General features: G+C 35.3%; 1 protein-coding gene across 10 annotated transcripts in view; it reads right to left on the bottom strand.

Annotated features, from left to right (window-relative positions):
• The window catches only part of CEP128 (centrosomal protein 128), a 357,239-nt gene that overhangs the window by 312,905 nt on the left and 28,022 nt on the right, over positions 1 to 16,312 (bottom strand). For all 10 annotated transcript variants that reach the window (XR_012507429.1, XM_045517288.2, XM_074365179.1 and 7 more), the window contains 4 exons: positions 14,376 to 14,502; positions 12,704 to 12,822; positions 9,854 to 9,945; positions 6,224 to 6,296 (listed from right to left, as the gene is read on the bottom strand). Coding sequence is in view for 9 of the 10 variants with exons in the window: in XM_045517288.2 (XP_045373244.1) it covers positions 6,224 to 6,296; positions 9,854 to 9,945; positions 12,704 to 12,822; positions 14,376 to 14,502 (411 nt within the window). In the remaining variant the exon portion in view is untranslated. The remainder of the gene's footprint in view (positions 1 to 6,223; positions 6,297 to 9,853; positions 9,946 to 12,703; positions 12,823 to 14,375; positions 14,503 to 16,312) is intronic.

Raw genomic sequence — 16,312 nt, 5'->3', positions numbered from 1 at the left:
TGGTAATTTTATTTTAAACTTAAATCTGGAGGGGGAAACAGCTGCAGCCTCTGAGAAATTTAATGCTCAAATAACAGAACTGCATCTTCCTTGACAGCATGCTATCATGAATTCACAAATACAACACAGTATGTCAAACAGTTATAAAATGTAAATGTTGACTTCAATTGGAATAAGTGAGTCACAAAATCTTTATTAAGCCTTGTACAAACTGAAAGTAAACAGCATGTGGCCTTTGGAAGACCTTCTAAAATTCAACAATATTCTTTTTAAGTTTTGCAGTAGACAATTGTTTCTTAATCAGAACTACATACACCCACACGAGGTTTGAGATACTCTGTACAGTCATGAGACAACCTTACTTTAAAAGCAAATTACAGAAAGCATAAAACAACCTGATGTGAGGGACTAGTAGATGAGCAATTCAATCGAGTGCACAATTAGGTGTGTATAATTTTCCAGGTTTTGGCAATATGAAAGGATGTGTCCTGATGAGCTGGGCATGCTGGACAGTTGGGTAAACAAGCAAGTTGTGTAAATCAGCTATGCCAGTGAGCTAATAAGCACTAGTGAGGTGTGACATCCAGTTGTACAATCATAGCTTTATCTGATGTGGAGTAATTCCTGATGCATGGTAATGATGGTATGAAAGAACACACGCTTTCTTTGAATTCAGCTGTTAACTCTGAGCTCAGTGGTTATAATTTAGACCTACATTAACACTCTCAACTATGTAAATAGTACTTGCTAGCTTTACTTGCTATATAAAAAAAATAAAAATAAAATAACTCAGCTCATTATGCGCTCTCTTGTAAAACAGTGAAAAAACCCAGCACTTCAAACTCCAAACATAAACCATCCCACCACCTAACAATGTCAAAAGCCAGCATGACAGTACAGCTGGCTATGTCCACAGCTTACTCAGATCTACAAGGATCTCAACAGAATATTGAGGGTATCTGAGTTTGGATCAAAGCCCTTGTTACTAGCATGCCCACAGGTTGTACACCTATGTAACAAGTAAAGGAAGCCTCTTACAACAGCTGAAAAGCCTGATATATTCATGTTCATTAGAAACAGCACAGTAATGAAGTCTGACATACACAAAAAGATTCAGGAAGTGTCGCTTCAAAAAATAACAGACTAGATAATTCAGACCATTCCTTCCACTGAAAATAATTTAAATAGCTAGAAATAATATTTTAAATGAATGTCCGCTTTAAGGCATCAGAAAGCAAAAAAGATAAAGACATATGAGACCACGATGCAGAAAAAGAAAGAAACCCAGAGAGGGTGTTCTAGCTTTTCTCCCTGTAGTATCAGCCAATTTCAGAAAAGGCAGCAGAGACACTGAGAAGCTGAACAGTTTTTAACAGACGTATTGAGTTAAAGGGGAAAAACTGGAATTGAGAGCCTTTCCAAGGAAAGGGGGCCCTAGTTAAACACCCCCCACCCCAAAAAACAACTCAGCCTTTGGGCTGGAATCCTAAAGGACTGTACACTAGCAGTAAAGATGAATCAGAAATAGCTGAAACCTGGCACTGAAGTTTAATACTGAAATATCTCAACAAAAAATGATAAGGTAACTGATGATTGCCATGGCCCTAACCTATAACAAAAAGCAATTATGTCCTTTCATACATGATAATGATCAAGTTATCTAATGCAAGTTTTCTTCAAAGAAAATAAAACACATTTTCTGTCAAACAAAAATAACTGGACAATCAAAAAAAACAGTAGGAAAAAACAATGTGATTAAACTCCAAGCAAAATAAGAGATAATAGAAATAGAAATAGATCTATAGAAGATCCAGATAATGGAGTTACAAGACACAGATACACAGATTGAGGATATTGGCAAAGAACTACAAAGTAAAAAATATATAAATGAAATATGTAGTAACTGAAAGTAAAAATTAGTGGATGGGTTTAGTAGATTTAATTCAGCTGAAGAAAGTAACTAAAGAATGGAGAAACAAGGAATAAAAAATTATAAAAATGAACATAAGAGATAAAAGGGATAGAGTGAAAAGTCTAATAGTACATGAAATTTGAAGTCCAAAAAGAAAAGACAGAGAATGAGGTAAAAGTAATTTTTGAAAAGATAATGGAACTATAACATCAAACAACAAATCAAAAGAACACAACTAAGCTCATGATGGTAAAACTGCAGAAAACCAAAGACTAAGAGGAAAAACTCAAAAGCAATTAGAGAAAAATATCTATTATCATGCAAAAAAGCACCAATTAGACTAACAGCTGACTTCTCAACAGAAACAACGAAATCCAGAAAATGATAAAATGGTATCTTCAAAGTACTAAATGGGGAAATACTAGCCTATCTATAATTTTATATCCAGTGAAAATCTCTTTCAACATTTCAACACACTTTCAGACAAGTATAAAGAGGATGGATCTATAACCAGAAGACCCACTCTAAATAAAATTCTAAATGGGATTCTTTCAGGTATATGCAGATTCACTCTAAAGGCAATTTTAAAGTATGTTCCCAAGGCATATGTGGAATCTTAGAGATGCAGAAAGGAATGAAGAAAGTAGAAAGATACGTAAAACAAAGAGTAAATATAAAGGTAAATCTAAATGAATTACTTATGAAACAATAACAGTAATGTCCTGTGTGGCTCAATTAAATACAGAATTGAAATACATGATAACAGCAGAAAAGTGGAGAGTGAGTTTACTGGAGTTAAGAGTGTTCTGAGATCCCTGCATTTGAGGGAGAGCTGAAAGTGCTAATGTATACTAGATTTGATAAGTTAAGGATGCATGTTTTAATCCCTACCTTAGCCATAAAAGAACAACAAAATAAGGTATAACTACCAAGATAATTAATAAGGAAATTAGAAAAACGAAAGCTAATAAATCCAAAGGATAGAAGAAGAAATTTTAAACACGTAATATAAGTGGAACCAATAGAAAGCAAATAGTAAGATGGTAGATTTATACAAACTAAATCAGTATTTACATTAAATGTAAAAGGGTAAATCTCCAAATAAAAAACAAAGATTGTTATATTTTTAATGTTAAATGACCTCTATAAAATAGTATAAAAATATCAAATAGACCAAATCTTATAAACAATGTATTAAATATAAGACCTCCGGATTAAAAAAAAACTACAAAAAATTAAGAAGGATTTGCTATGCTCATAAATTGGAAAACTCACTATTGTAAAGATTTCTATTCTCTTCAAGTTGATCTATGGAAACAAGGTAATCCAAACAAGATCCCAGCAGCTTTTTAAATAACTTCACGTTGATTCTAAAATTTTTACAGAAATACAAATAGTGAAAAACACACAAGACAAGCTTGAAGAACAAAGTAAAAGGACTTACTCCACCATATCACAACTTATCATAAAGCAACAGTAATCGAGACAGTATAATAGGAGCACTGGGACAGACAAATTAACTGGATGATTGAACAAAGAGTCCAGTAACAGATGCCTACACATATGACCGTTCGATTTATGACCAGGATGCAGTGTAAAGTGGTGGGGAAAAAGGTAGCCCTTTCAATATATGAAACTGAATCAACTGGATATCCAGAAAAAATGTATGACCTCTACTTCACATGAGAAACAAATACCATTTCTAAGTAAATATTAGATCTTAATGTGAAAGGTAAAAAATTTGCTTCTAGAAGATTATATAAGAGAATATTTTCATGATCTTAAGACAGGGAACAATTTCTTAAACAGCTCAAAAAAGCACTAACCACAAAGAAAAAATGGAAAAGTAAACTAGATTAAATTTTAACAGAAGACCCCATTTAAGAGAGTTTTAAGAATAAGAACAAACAGCAGTAGCATAGGAGACAACATTTGCAACACATATCACTGACCAAGTGCTCATATACAATATATAAAAACCTTCCATAAATCTAAGCAATCCAATAAAAAAAGTGGGCACAAGAAGCAAACTGGAATGTCAAAAAAGAAAACAGCCCATAGCCAACAAACATGAAAAGATGCTCATCATCGTTAAGTAATCATGAAAATGCCAATTAAAACCATGATGAAATACCATAAGCACCTAACACAATGGCTACTACTGAAAGACTGATAAAACCAGGTCTTCGGAGAGATGAAAGAACACAATTTCTCACACGCTAGAGGGAGTGTAAATGAGTGCAACCACTTTGGAAACCTGTTAATCGGTATCCACTAAATTTGAAGGCACCTCACAATTTGCACTCTATGTTATATACCAACAGAAATGCTTGCACATGTGCAATAATAAGACTGGTAATAGTAGACTATTTGTAATAGCCCAAAATTTGAAATAATTCAAATATCATAAAATGTCAAAATATATTGCGTTATATCCAAACAAATGCTAAAGAGCAATAAAAATAAACTGCAAGTCCAAGACAGATCACCCAGATATACTGCCATCATGATGAGCAAAAGAAGCCAGACACACAAAAAAACATGCCCTAGAAATATGATTCCATTTATATAAAAATTTCAAACAGGCAAAATTAATCTATACAGTTAAAAGTCAAAATAGTGGGCAAGGAAGGAGAAATTAGTGACTGGGGGGGAATGAGGAGGCTTCTTGTGCATTGGTAATGTTCTATTTCTATATCTGAGTGGTGGTTACATAGGCGTGCTCACCCTGTAATAATTCATCAAGTGATACATTAATGTGTGTACTTGTCTGTAAGTACATTATACCCTCAAACTTTTTAAATTAAAAATAAGGGGAAAAAACAAAAAGACAAAGCCTCAGCAGGTCCCTTGCCAAGTTGCAGGTTCCACTCTAGAATTTATGAGACGAACCAGAGGATCATTTAGTAAGTTACTAAGGACCTTGGAGCTACATTGTAAAAAGTGTGCTTTCAGCACCTATTTATATAGTATGTAAATCAGACAATGGTACAGATTTCTTGCTGTGTGACCTACTGCAATTAAATAAGAAAGGTATCAATCTGTTCATCTCAGAAAAAAAACTTTTTTTTGAAGTATACAGTATTTTAGATATTTTAGACTGGTACAGTTTAAATCGAAGATGCCCTTGGTATGTCTGGAAAAATCTAGGACTTTATGTAAAAAAAAAAAAAAAGAAGTATCCCATATCCTGATCACACATTAGATGCCAACTCATCACACGCTAACTGCAAAGACTTTGTCTACTTCAACAGAAGCGGGGCATTATATCTTCATCTCTCTGGGGCACTTCACAAAGATATTAGCACCAAAACACAAGAGGGAGATGTTTTTATGTGGCCAGGGGCTCATTTATATTTTTGAAATGCACAAACTTCACTCAAGGAGAGTAGCACCTAAGTTGATCACTTTGAAAAAAGAGCATATCCAACTCTTAGCATATGTGGGCCAATAAATTTAAACTCCAAAATAAACTCAATATATCCATGTAAGGAACTGTAAACACAGTGACAACTGGAGAAAAATAATTAGGAAACTCTCAGTTTGAATAAAACAGGTTAAGAAAAGAAAATTCTGCTACCATTCTTGTCTTAAAAAAACAAAGATACTATGGGAAATGAATGAATACATACTTATTTACTTCAGGAGCAATGTGTAACAGTTAAGTGACAATTTCTATTGATGTTTTTACCCTAAAAAAACTGATGATGCAAAGAAATGGACACTTGTATGTACTTCATTTTTAACTTTAATTCCAGCAAGAATAATGATTTGATAAAAAGAAACCGATGAATAATGAGTATCAACAATCTAAGTTTGAGATAATAAAACTTGAGAATCAGGGTTTTTTCAGTCAGCACCATGTCAAACAAAAACTGACAGCAAGGAGTCTTTGCAGCAACTGTGATTACACGCTTATGTGAGCTGACCTGAAAATACTTAATGGGGAGAGCTACAGAGTCACTAGCAAAAAATTCTTTATTTCTCAAATATCATTTAATAAGAGCCACAAAAATCACTGAGTCAATGAAATTTAAAATATCTTTCAAATATTCATAACAAACTCTAAAAATTAATTCTGTCTCTAGTATAGATATATTTATCAAACTGTAAATATTTCAAAGTTGAATACCTAAAACTCATGAACATTTTATAAGAGGTGCAAGAACATATCTTTGGACAAAATTGCATATACCATCCAAAAAGTTAAACTCTACTAAACTTCTTTGGGATTATGACTGGCTCAACCACTCTCTCTACCAGCTGCATATGAAATAAAACTTTTTTTTTTAGTAAACAAAGAGATCTCACCACTTCTTGTTTCTGGGCTTCATTAAGTTTTTCAGTCAATTCTTCCAAAGCCCTTTTTGTTTCAGCATCTGACCTACACAAAGAAAGAAAAATATTTTATATTAGCTATTTGAGGAAATATATATAATTTGTGAAATTTACATCATCATAATATGTTATCACATAATACTCTGCTGCAGTGGTTCTTAAGTGTTAGCCAATATATGAAACACCCAGAGGGCTTGTTACAAATACAGACTGCTGAATCAGCAGATCTGCCATGGAGCCCAAGAATGTGCATTCCTATAAATTCCCAGGAGATGCTAATGCTACTGGTCTGGGGATTACACTTTGAGAAACAATGTTATACTGGCCCATCACCTTCAATAAACAAATAGGCTGCAATATCTCCCATTTTGAATTAAGAAGAATGGAAGAGGGAAGGAGAACAAAACTCCTGATCTCACATCCTCTCTAGCAATTTGTAATCAAATTACATCAGAGTGTGCTGTACAAACTCTGTCCTCACTAACTTACCCCCCATTATCTTTTTTCCCATTTAATTAATAACATACCATTAAAAACATCAAATAGTACAAAAAAACTTACAAAGAAAAGCAAAGCCCTTCCTGTCTCACTCTTCCTTTCCTCTGGTTCCACTGCCCAGTGGCAACCATGTTCAAGGATTTACATTCTTAATTCTGTTGCTGGTTACCTCCATTTTCAAGTGTTTTGAAATGTTTAGCTTACTCACACTCCTCTCCAATTTCAGACAAATTTATTATTACTTTTAGTTCTTCTATTGGCAATCTGTGTAACTTACTTAATGTATTTATACCCCTTATGAATTACTCCATCGTAGAGAATTGACGCTTTTTGTTTACATTCTATCATGCTCACATTTTAATCAGCTTTCTACTTGGATCAACTTCTTGTGCTTCTGTTTTTTCCTAGAGTTTCCCATTATTTCTGGCCATTATATGGGCCTTATTTATCATATAATTGGTATTTTTTTCCCACTTATTACTGAATCATCTATTAAGAATTTACTCCATTCTTACTGACTACATTCTTCTCAAAAGACACTTCCTGCTCTCACTTAGAGTAAATATCTCCTGGGCCTGCTCTATGTCTATCATGTTGGGAATTTCTTTCACTGACATTCTGGGTTAGTTTCACTATTTCTTGTAACCTATATCTTCCTCTTTCTTGATTACCATTTTATTTTACTTGTATGTCCTTAGGTAATTTCCTGGGAAAGAAGTGACCTTAAAAGGTAAATTTTCTAAGTCTTTAAACCTCAGAAAAGTGTCTTTACTTGTACTTCTTTTTTAGCTTTTGTGGTTCCATGTGCTGCTGGATTTCCCACATCTCACTGGCTGTTCGTTCTCAAGCCAGCTCCTCTTTTTGTAGGAGACTTCTGCATGCTGGAATTCTTTACCACTCAGCCCTGTCCTTGATGCTTTCCCTACAGTTTCTCTCTAGATACCACCCATTTCCATACTTCCAAATGCTACTTCTATACGCCAACCACTCTTAAATTTCTCTAACAGACTTTTCCTTTGAGTTCCAGAGTAAATACCCAGCTGTGTATTTTACATTTCCACCTGGATGTCTCACAAGCATCTCAAGCCTAACATATCCAAGGCCAAACTCTTAATTTCTATACCTCAACTACCGTCACAAGTCTCTGTACTTCAGAAATGGAATAACCATCTATTCAGTTACTCAAATCAGAAATCTGAGGGTCATCCTTAGTTTATTCTCTGTTACCCCTCATATCCAATCCATTGCCAAGTCCTAGCTCTTCAGTCTCCAAAAAAAACATCTTGAAACATCCTCGTCCATTGTGTCCTTGCCATAATCCTGGTCAAGCCACCATCTTCTCATGCTAATGCAACAGTCTTCTAATTTGCCCGCCTCAAAGCAATTTCTCATGTGGCATCCAAAGCAGGTGAGTTCTGAATTAAACTTTATTTAATCCTTTCTGAAAGTCTGGTTTCCAGTGTACTTTTATGATTCATTGTGTCTTTTGCAATGAATGTCAAGAAAAAAATTTAATTAGTAATTAAATGAGAATATTAACCTTTCTGAATCACATACGAAGTTAAACCTAATGACTTCATACACAGTATTTTTATAAACATGAAATTAAGAATTGTGGTACAAGTAAAACAGAACTGGATCCTAAAATCTTCCTCATCCACAATGTTAAGCCACTAAACTTCACAAGAAATTTGACTCCTATTTGGGATTAAATGAAGTTTCTCTGCCTTACACATGCCTCAAGGTCACAAAACTGTTACCAGATGGTACCAGCATACAGATCAGAAGATTCCCAGTCCACTACTGCATGTCCAAACGACCACTGAAACTGGTCAGCTAAAACCATCCCGGCAACTTCCCCTGTATCTTATTACACCTAGTGCTTCATTTGTTTCTTTCTTTCCAGTGTGGAAAAGTTACATAATAAAGCCACTCCAAGAACACACTATAGTAGAATGTTAATGCCAGTCTGTTGATTTTATCAACCTGTCAGAAATAAATATCTAATATTAAATTAACTAACCCTTACCAGTTTAAAAGGTTAATAATATAGCTTAGTAATACAGTAATATCAGCTACATGTGAAAATGATCTTGAACGACAGTGTACTGTAAGTGATGCAGGGTAGACACTCTGGGGCCTTACTGTCTACATTTGAATTCTGACTCCACCACATCACCCCTGTTTGATGTTCAGCAAACTGAGCTACTTCATCACTCTGTGCCCCTGCTTCCACATCCCCCAAAAATGGGGAAAATAATAAACACCACCTTGTTAGAATTGTTGCGAGAATTAAACCTAAATCCACTTGACATAAAATAAGTGCTCAAGAATATTAACTAGTGGTGGTATTAATAATGATAATAGTAAGATCTTTAATTTTTATTATTAAATTTCCTGCTTTCCTAATACAGAAGCAGAGAAGTTATGCAGAATACAGTTGATATTCATAGATTTAACATTTATAGCTTTGACTCTTTTTGCTATAGCAACACAAAACTGGTGAGTGGAATGATTTCATTAGCTGGAGTGGGAGTTAGCAAGTAAACTTGGTAAACGAATTTCAGTTCATTCAATAAGGACCTTTGTTGGTCCTTATTCACTGCTCAAAAAGGGGCAAATTTTTTTTTCTTGTAAAAATATGGCCTCCAAATGAAAGTCACCTGTCACTGCTGATGATGAAAATGAAGACAGTGAAAAAATTTTAAGTAAAGTGGTAATTCTGGGTAGTCTCCAAGTAGTGACAAAATTGCAAAGACTGGGCAGATATAAACAACTGGCTTTTGAAGATTTCAACTGAAAGCTGAAATATCAGATTCTACAATGGCTCATGTCCACTGACAAATTCCACATTATGCTTTTTTATGCTCCATTGTCAGTCACTTGGTCTCTGTCTTTCTTTCCAAAGTATTTGCAAATCTACCTCTTTGCTAAGGTTTCACAATGTCTCTCTCCATAATGTCAGCATTCCATTGTAATGAATTAAAATATTTTTAAAAATATGAAATTAATCTGTCTAACATTCATTCATGATATATTCTAAATCCAAAGGGTTTATTCTTCTAATAATTCATGCCTCCAACAAAAACCATATTCAGCTTTTACCGGCTTCTTCTGGCAAGTTCCCGGTTGAAATCATCTCCAAGGCGAACTTGTTCACTGCTGAGGTCTCGGAGGGATTGATGAAAAGCATGAAACTAATAAAGGCAAAACACAGTTATCCGTTTAGGGTTTTGTTGAATTCTTCCATGAAGATTCACTGAGAGTTAAGAATAAGAACTTGTTCTTTGCAAATAATGCCCAAATATTATGTTACCAAGACATAATAAAATTAATAAATGTCTATTCTAAAAGAAATAAAATATTTTTTCCCAAATAAAAGTTTTTAAAACTATATATAATGTTAATTATTAGCATCCTCTATAGTGCAGTATTTTATTCTTTACAGATACCCTAGGGGTCAGCAAACTTTTTCTGTAAAGGGTACAACAGCAAATATTTCAGGCTTTCAGGCTATAAGGTCTCTGTGACAATTACTCAACTCTGCCATAATAGCACAAAAGTAGCCATAAACAAATGAGTGTGGCTGTGTTACAGTAGAACTTCATTCAACTAGACCAGTGTGCCGACCCATGCTGCTGAGAAACCCTTGCCCACGTGCACAAGGAACCATGAACAAGAATGTCTGGAGCAGCACTGTTCATGATGAGAACACTGAAAACAAGCCAAAAGTTCATTACAAATAGAATGGAGATAAATTGTGATATGTTCCTCCCCTGTAGAATCATACAGCAGTGAAAATGAAATGATCAAATCTACCCACACTTCAAAAACAAAACATCAAATGAAAAAGGCGAGTTACAAAAGAAGACATACAGCATTACTCCCTTTATATAAAGTTTAAAAGCAGGCAATACTAAACAAGATATAAGTAGCAAAAATGATTTTTTTAAAAAAAATCAAGAGAATGATTAACACAGAAATCACAACAATTATAGCCCTTGGAGAAAGGAGAAGCATAAAAAAGGTTTGGGGTGTATAATAATCCTCTATTTCTTGGTCTAGGTGGTGGTTACATGGATTTTCATTCATATTCTTGTACTTTTAATTATAAATGTGTATGCTAAACATGTATGTGTGTGTAGGCTATAATTTATAATTTTTAAAAACTTAAAGTTTTGCAGAAACAACAAAATTGATTCATTTCAAAAAATGCACATTGAGCAACTAATCAGTGCCGCCAACTGTGCTGGGAAACAAGTGGCTCACAATTTAACATGGGAGACAGCCCTGGAAACAGAACCACAAATGCTACACTGGGGCATTAAGAAAGTGCACAGTCATGTGGAGCTAGAGGTCATCTTAAGAAAACAGACAAAACAGGGAAGAAAAATTAAAAAGAAAGGAGCGGAGGTAATATGGCAGATGAACAACAGATTATTCACTTAGGTTTTTGCCATCATGATTTTCCAGTTTTGCAAACCAGAATCCTAGGACTCATCTTTGACACCTCCTTTTCACTAATTCCCACCCTCCCCAAATGTTCATGTGATCATCAAGACCTTTCATTTTTATCCACCAAAATACCTTTTATATCTGCCACCTTCTCTCCAACTCCATTTATCCTAATCCAAGTGACCAACAGCTCACAGCAACATCCCTCTAACTGGTTTGCCCACACTGACTCCATTTTCTACACTAGAGCCAGAGTGATCTTTTCAAAATAATTGTCACTCTCTTACAAGGCTGTGCATTGTCTCAAGGCTTCATACTTCTTTAGCCACATGGCCTTCTTTAAATTACTCATGGATATCTTCCTTCCTTCCAAGTACTACTTCTACCTCAAATGACTTACTCAACTTTCAGATCTCAGGTCAATCAGCCTTTCTTTGGGGAGCCTTCCCTGACTGGGGCAGGTCCCTAAACTATACACTCCCATAGCCCAATGCTTCTTTCTGTCATAGCACTCATCTCAGCTCATAATTACAAGTATATACTAAGGTACTTTTTGATTGGTATCTAGCTCCCCCTCTAAATTGTAAGCTGCATGAAAAGACAAGGTTTTTGCTCATCACTGTTTCCAAGCACAAACACTGTCCCAGGACAGAGGCACTAAATAAATAAAATGAAAGAGTAACTGAGTAATGTTAGGATATTGTTCTCTGCTCTAGGTTTAACCACATAATCCACACTAGCAAGCTGCACCTACCAAAAAAAGAAAAATAAAAAACAGTCAGAAGTTTCTATAAGGTGTCTTCCAATGCACTTTGTTCTGTCCTCTCTTTATCTTATGCTATTACAAGAAAAAGCTACAGATGAGGATCCCAACAAACTCTGAGCCCTCAATCTTAAAACTAATAAAAGGCATCAAAGTCGGCAACATCTCATAGCCCTTATCTAATTAATTTAGTTACCCAAAGCTACAACAACAAAAAATTTTCAGCTCTTGCAGAGTAGTTTAAAGAAACAGAAAAAGAAATATTTCCACAGAACTAATACCTTCAAAATTTTTAGTGACTATGTAGAAAAAGTCTAGAATTCTTGCTTAATAGACAGTGGCTCCATCAACGATTCAACAATCAGAAAAACACTAGTGGAAAAATCAATAGGTTAACCACACAAAGACTAACTTGTTCATACTAAACCAAACTTGGCAAAATAGAAAGTAGCTGACTTAGGGCTTAGAGAAGAGTGAGCCAGCTGAACAAGGAAATAAAACATGTCCAACTAAACTCACTTTTAAATGTTCTACAAAATATAATCCTCCATAACAAAGTTCAAAATAAATGTATGATGACGATTAATACATTGAAAATAAAATAGTTTACTTGGTTTAAAAAAAAATCACTACAGTTACTGATGATCAAACTTGGTTAAAACATAGCCATAAAATTCAAGTGTCAGTCATTTAAATAGAATTCAAGGAATACAGACCGCAGAATGGGTACAGAGTACCTGGCCCACGTCATCAGTCTCCTGAACGAATCGGACACCAGCTCTGGACCTATTTCGTTTAATACCCTGTTGATCCCCGTAGTCCTTGAGAGGTGAGGTAGGTGGAAAATGGTGGCTCTCTTTACAAAAGAAAGAAAAGGGAGAGGATTAAAAACACTAAATGAGAAGAAACTAAAATTTTACTCAGTAAATACATGGCGACATGAATATATATACATGTCCTTAACCCAGACTATTTCCCACAGACAACCATAAACAAGTACCCTGCTGTGGCTATAAGATTCCACAAAATTGGCACTTATCTTGCTCTTAAAGTAGATAACGTGAACAACAGAAATAACCTGTAAATGGAACACATCAGAAGTTCTAACTGGCTGTACTTTTCAAAGAAGAAATATAATATTTTCTCTTACATAAAAATAATAAATTGCTAAATAAAAATAACTTTGATGACTCCCTGAGATCTAATAAAACAGAATTTTTCAAATAACATATTAATTCATCTAAAATATAAATGGTGTTTAAAAATCAGTAAAAACTAAACTACATAAAGAATAACTGTCCAATTTTTAATCATCATTATCATGATCAACAGCAATATTAACAATGCAAGCTACTAATGTTCACTAACTAAATCACCTCTTCACTGCAGACTTCTCTAAGTCTTTTCTATTCAAACATAACCCTCAGTACTGTAGGAAAGTAGATTAATTCTAGGCAAAGTATTATCACCTTCTATGTAGCCACTGAAATCTAGCTGCACACCAGGGATAAAATTCCCCTGCTCTTAGTAAGTGTCACAGGATGCTTCATAATGAGACATCTGAAAAACTATGGAGCTAGGACAAGACTTCTAACACAGAAAGTACACCACATGGTAAATCCTACTTGTGTGTTTGTTTTGATTAGAGGCAGACAATTAAATCCAGGTTTTGCCAGGAAAAGCTCTACATTGTCTACAGAGTATGGGAAGAACAAAAGTAATAAACTCAGAAGATCAAAGTCCCATTCAACATATTTCAAAATACTCACTGTAAAATCCTAACTGCATCTTCTAACACCTTGTTTGTATGACTTTATGTATAGGCTGTATTTATCCAAAGATTATGTTCCTGACCAGGGTTCTTGGACTCCTTAATCAATAGCAATTGATAAGAGGCCAGACAAGAAATTCAGGCTAGGTTTTATCAGGACTCGTGCTGCAGCGGGAGGGAGTGAGAACAACTAACAGGTGCCCTTGCTAGCTTCCTGAGCTTGGGGGGAAGAGGGGGCAAGCTGGGCTCTTAAATTGGGTGAGAGTAGGGGTGGGTCCAGAAGTTGGGTCAGAAGGGTGGCTTAGGTGGTCTGCCCACCCCCTTGGTGGTGCTATATGTGGAGATCACGCACAGTACCCTGCTTTTGCTCCAGACACCCCAGAAGTAGCAGTTGGGTTTTTGGTCTTTTTTAATCTTGTTGTTCACAATTTGCCCTAACTGTACATGCACCCAGTTATTTTTAGTCTCCTACAATTTCTTTGTATTTTGTCCCAGGTCCCAGGTCCCACCTCCAGGTCTTAGCCCATGCAAGCACTGCAGCAAAGGGCCCCAGGTCAATTACATGCATTCAGTAGGTACTTCAGGAATATTTTTAAGGGGGGAAAAAAGGGGGTTTTCAGAACATCTGAAGAGTTTACCTGTCATGGTGCCACCATCGAGGTCACTTGTACTCAGACTTGTAACAGAAACACTTCTCCCTCCTGAGTTTCTCAACAAACGTTGACTCCGCAGTTGGCCTATTGATTGTTCCAAGCTTTCTTTTAACTAAATTAAAGAATATAATGATGGGAGGGTTATTCTCTTTAAACAACTTCCAAATGAAAATAGCCTGGAGGTTTTTAAAGTTATTTCTGAACTATCTGAGTTCCCAAAGAGAATTTGTATCAGGGAAATTTTGAACTAAGTTACGTTAGGAAACATAAAAATAGTCAACGTAAGTATTTTAAGAACCAATTCTAACACCTGGTTTTAAACAGCCTCTGTCACTACCTACTCCACCTTCCTATTATCAGAATATGGAAGAGATGTGTACTATCTAAGCGCTTACAAAACCAGACTGACGTGCCACCCATGCTGAGAAATGTAACAAGGCCAACACATCTGAAAAAAGAGAAAGCCTTTCTCCCTTCTAAACATTCCTTCAGAAACCCCATGTCTGCAACAAACAGGAAAGTGAACAGCTGTCACAGTGACTGCTGCTATGAGAAAAATGTGCACTGCCTAACTCTATCAGAACATCTCTTTCATTCATTCAAAGATTTCAAATCCAAGAAAACCATGTGGTCAGATGTCAGACTGATAGCACAAACTAGGGATTACAGTTATCCATATGCTCTCTTCAGATTGTTAGGGAGTTAGCCAGCAGGGGATATAAAACATCTTTTTAGACCTAAAGAACTACATTAAATAAAAACACACTAACTGCTGGGAATACTATCCAGAGCTGTACAGAGCTATAGACCTGAAAAGAGGGTTCAACTGAAACCCAAAGGAACAAAGAGGAAAATCCACACACCCTGAATTGCTGAGAAACTTCAGTCTAGATGTTTTAGCCAAATAACATATGGATCCAGAAAACAAATCACCTGTAACTCTTTAAAGAGAAAGTCACACACACAAAAAAAAAGAATGAAGTTGATTTCCTTGAAGAGCTGTGTAGGAAGAAAGTAGCCTCGGCTGAAGGGAGAACACAGCTGAAACAGAGTATGAGTCACAAATGAGTAAATTCTTCATTTTGGTTGTTTGGATTTAGGTCTGCTGGAGAACCAAGTTCATGAAAACAGTCTGGATTAAAAGAAATACAGTTAGAATTTCAGGAATCTCTCTCTATTGCTGCTCTCATTTCTGGGGGGAACAAAAAAAAAGCTAACACTTCCATACCTTCTCTCCTTGCTTGTCTAAACTGAGATATGTGCAACCCCATCCCGCCTGAGTGTTCTCCAGCTGTAGGACCGAGACTATCAGTCCTGGAAACATACAGATGAGGCCTGGGAGAACTAAGGTCAACCTGGAGAGTAATTTATCCACAAGTAAAATAGAACTATTTGTAACATATACGAAGACAAGAGGTCTTACACAGTGAACATAAAATAGCCTATGAGTTATCTATGACAAAGGCTCAGAATAAGATTAAACAGTGTAAAAATTAAAAAGCTCAAATCTAAACTGTAACATGAAAAAAAGACTAGAAATGTAAAATGACTTTAGATCACACAAGTCAGTGACAGAACCAGCTCTACTAACTTTTCCTGTGTTTATCTTTATTACTCACATCTTTCAAGCTAAGCCTGATGTCAGTTCCACTTTTTCCTCATAGTTTTTATTTGTTTGTTTTTTATTAACTTAAGTATAGTTGACTATCCCTTTGGAAGCAAAGTCAGCTGTCATCTCTAATTATTGTTTCCTATTATTGTAGCCCTTTATAGCTCTGGCTATGTTTAAGATTTTCTCTTTGACTGTCAGTGGTTTTACTATGCTATGACTATGGGCAGTTTTATTTGTAGTTATTCCATTTTGATCCATACAGAGTATAGAATCTGTAGCTTGGTGTCCTTCATGTGTTGTAAATTTTCAG

The sequence above is a fragment of the Camelus bactrianus genome, chromosome 6 (genome assembly GCF_048773025.1).
Source record: "Camelus bactrianus isolate YW-2024 breed Bactrian camel chromosome 6, ASM4877302v1, whole genome shotgun sequence".
Classification (NCBI taxonomy): domain Eukaryota; kingdom Metazoa; phylum Chordata; class Mammalia; order Artiodactyla; family Camelidae; genus Camelus; species Camelus bactrianus.
Note: the sequence above shows the minus strand (reverse complement) of the source record. Positions and strands in the feature narration are given on the sequence as shown.